General features: G+C 38.2%; 1 protein-coding gene across 8 annotated transcripts in view; it reads right to left on the bottom strand.

The window, feature by feature from the left end:
* Window positions 1-2,502, bottom strand: part of Upf2 (UPF2, regulator of nonsense mediated mRNA decay) — a 101,198-nt gene that overhangs the window by 17,817 nt on the left and 80,879 nt on the right. For all 8 annotated transcript variants that reach the window (XM_026783014.1, XM_005354864.3, XM_013349043.2 and 5 more), the window contains 2 exons: window positions 2,228-2,329; window positions 1,895-1,993 (listed from right to left, as the gene is read on the bottom strand). In XM_026783014.1, the coding sequence (XP_026638815.1) occupies window positions 1,895-1,993; window positions 2,228-2,329 (201 nt within the window). The remainder of the gene's footprint in view (window positions 1-1,894; window positions 1,994-2,227; window positions 2,330-2,502) is intronic.

The following is a 2,502-nucleotide window of genomic DNA, read 5'->3' as shown; positions in this document are numbered from 1 at the left end:
AAGTGTATCTTGTCCCTGTCCCTTAATGTTTCCTTGGGATTATAGTTGCCTACATCATGCACTTCCTTAATGATGTTTCTGTAATGCTATAGGTCACTCTAAATGTGATAAGAGTCAATCAAGGACTGAAACCAAGACCCAAAAAAATTCTTCCTCCATTAAACTACTTCTTTCAGGCATCTGTCATAGCTACAAAAGATCAAACCCATGCTCTGTATCTAGTCAAGAACCTAATAAATTCAGTTCATTCTACAAACTGAAAAGCTCTCAAACTGATGTTTTTGTTTCTTACTACGGCACTAGACAGACCATCTGTTCAACCTGGTGATTATCAAAATAGCCTTCTACCCAGGCTTTCAGGTTTGCAGTCTCACCCCTATCAGTACCACCTTCACATAGGACTTGTTCTTCCAAGGGTTCCCATTATAGTTCTCTGTTCTTGTCATCATTTTCCCATAGATTATGTCCACTGATACTAAGCTTCTATTTAATTTTCTAAGGCAAGATCTTTTCTGCCTCAAGACTTCGGTAATTTTCTCCACTTTCCCCTAACTAAAAAAAATTATTTTAGGTGTGTGGATATAAAAATATTATATTGAGAACAAAAAAACAAACAAACAAACCCCAAAACAGAACTAACCAATCAAACAACGCCCCCAAATACATATACCAAAGCATCTGGAGATACAAAGAAATACCTAATATCTGCAGGAAGAAGCAAATTGGCCTAATAACCTAATATATGTAAAATGATATCCTAAACTTAATAATAACTACAGGAAGAATAATAAATACTTTGGGGAGGGAGGAAGAAGAAATGTTGAACCCTTCAATAACTATGCCATTAGTAAAAGACGGTATGTCTTCCCTAAAGAACCAGTTCATCGCAGATAATGAGTTAATCTTGAACAAAAACAAGATAAGAAACCACCCTGCTCTATGCCCTACCCTAGCCACTCCCTATTTCTCTTCTCTTTCTAATACAAACTGATCAACAATTATCTGTATTGAACATTTTTATTTCCCTTCAATAGAACCTACCCCCCCCCGTGCTTACTCCTTGCCAATTCTATGTTCTAATAAAAGCACTGCGATGTCACCAAAGAGCGATAGGAATTTAATAGGCAGATGCATACAACCCAAAGGATTTTCTCTCCAATTACAGGAAAATGTAATTATTCCAAATTACTGTGATATTTTAAAAACTATTATATTGAGGGTTAATGCTATAGTTCAGTGCACAAGGTCTTGGGTTTGATCTCCAGCACTACATATCAAAACAAAAATGAACAGCCTTGTGAGTTTTGATAAAATCTACTTCATTAGCTGGGCGTGGTGGTACACACCTTTAAACACAGCATTTGGGAAGCAGAGGCAGGTGGGTCTCAGAGTTCAAGGTCAGCCTGGTCAATTAGAGTAAGTTCCTGGACAGCTAGGGCCACTTGGAGAAACCCTGTCTCACCCTCCGAAACCAAATCTAGTTTATTAATGCTGGAGACATAAAGATTTATTCATCTCCAGGCGTTGAAATCATAGGTACCTGTTAGGTGTCTAACAATAGTGTTGGGAACCAAGCTCAGTAAGGGTACTACATGCTCTTAAAAATGACTCTGTTCCCATTCTTAAATTAACTACATTTATTTCCTTCCCCCCCTTTCCCCACCTCCAAATTGCAAATCAGGGACCCAGGATGGCAGTCACAACCTACGAACATGAGAGAGATATGCTACAGAGGAGGCTGCTTACAAAGACTTTCACATTAATCAATTTTATGTGCTACAGTGTTTTGTGTTCAAAAGAGTCTTTAAATAGAGAATATTTCAGCTGGGTGGTGGCAGAGAAAGGCGGATCTCTGTGGGTTCGAGGCTAACCAAAAAGAGAGAGTATTTCATACCTGAAGGTTTTCTAACATCATTTTGTCCAGAGCCTGAATGAAGTCCTCATCTTCTACACAAGGCACATGTTTCAGTCCACCTCCTTTAATCATCACCTCCTTGTCAAAACAAAGAAAATATCACAACAAATGTTCACTGTGATGCTTCATAAGTCAGAGCCTTTCTATACAGATGTAGTTAATATAACCAAAGAATGAAGGTTAAAAGAACATGTTACCCAAGGGAAAACTGAGCGCAAGTAAATTCCCAAGAAAGCTAATTTCTTTTTCATAATCACAGGCTCAAATATTCAAAATCACTACACAATAATAAAAAGAAAAGGCCATACATACAGCATTCTCTTCATCAGTTTCATTCTCCTTGTTGGAATCTGTGAGGTAATCTGTATTTTCCTCTTCCTCCTCTTCTCCCTCCTCTTCCTCATCAGAACCCTCCTGAAATTAACATCAATAGATGATTAAGCCCTCTGAAAGGGGACTTGACATATGTTAAGAAGCTTCCTTTTATGGAGTCTGTTCAAAACGAATGACAGAAGTCAGAAGACAACATTCCTACATGCCAGAAACTAAAAGCTAGTCACTGGGTAGGTCAGACAGCACACAGAGCT

The sequence above is a fragment of the Microtus ochrogaster genome, chromosome 16 (genome assembly GCF_000317375.1).
Source record: "Microtus ochrogaster isolate Prairie Vole_2 chromosome 16, MicOch1.0, whole genome shotgun sequence".
In the NCBI taxonomy this organism is placed as follows: domain Eukaryota; kingdom Metazoa; phylum Chordata; class Mammalia; order Rodentia; family Cricetidae; genus Microtus; species Microtus ochrogaster.
The sequence above is the reverse complement of the archived record's forward strand: the minus strand, read 5'-3'. Positions and strand labels throughout refer to the sequence as shown.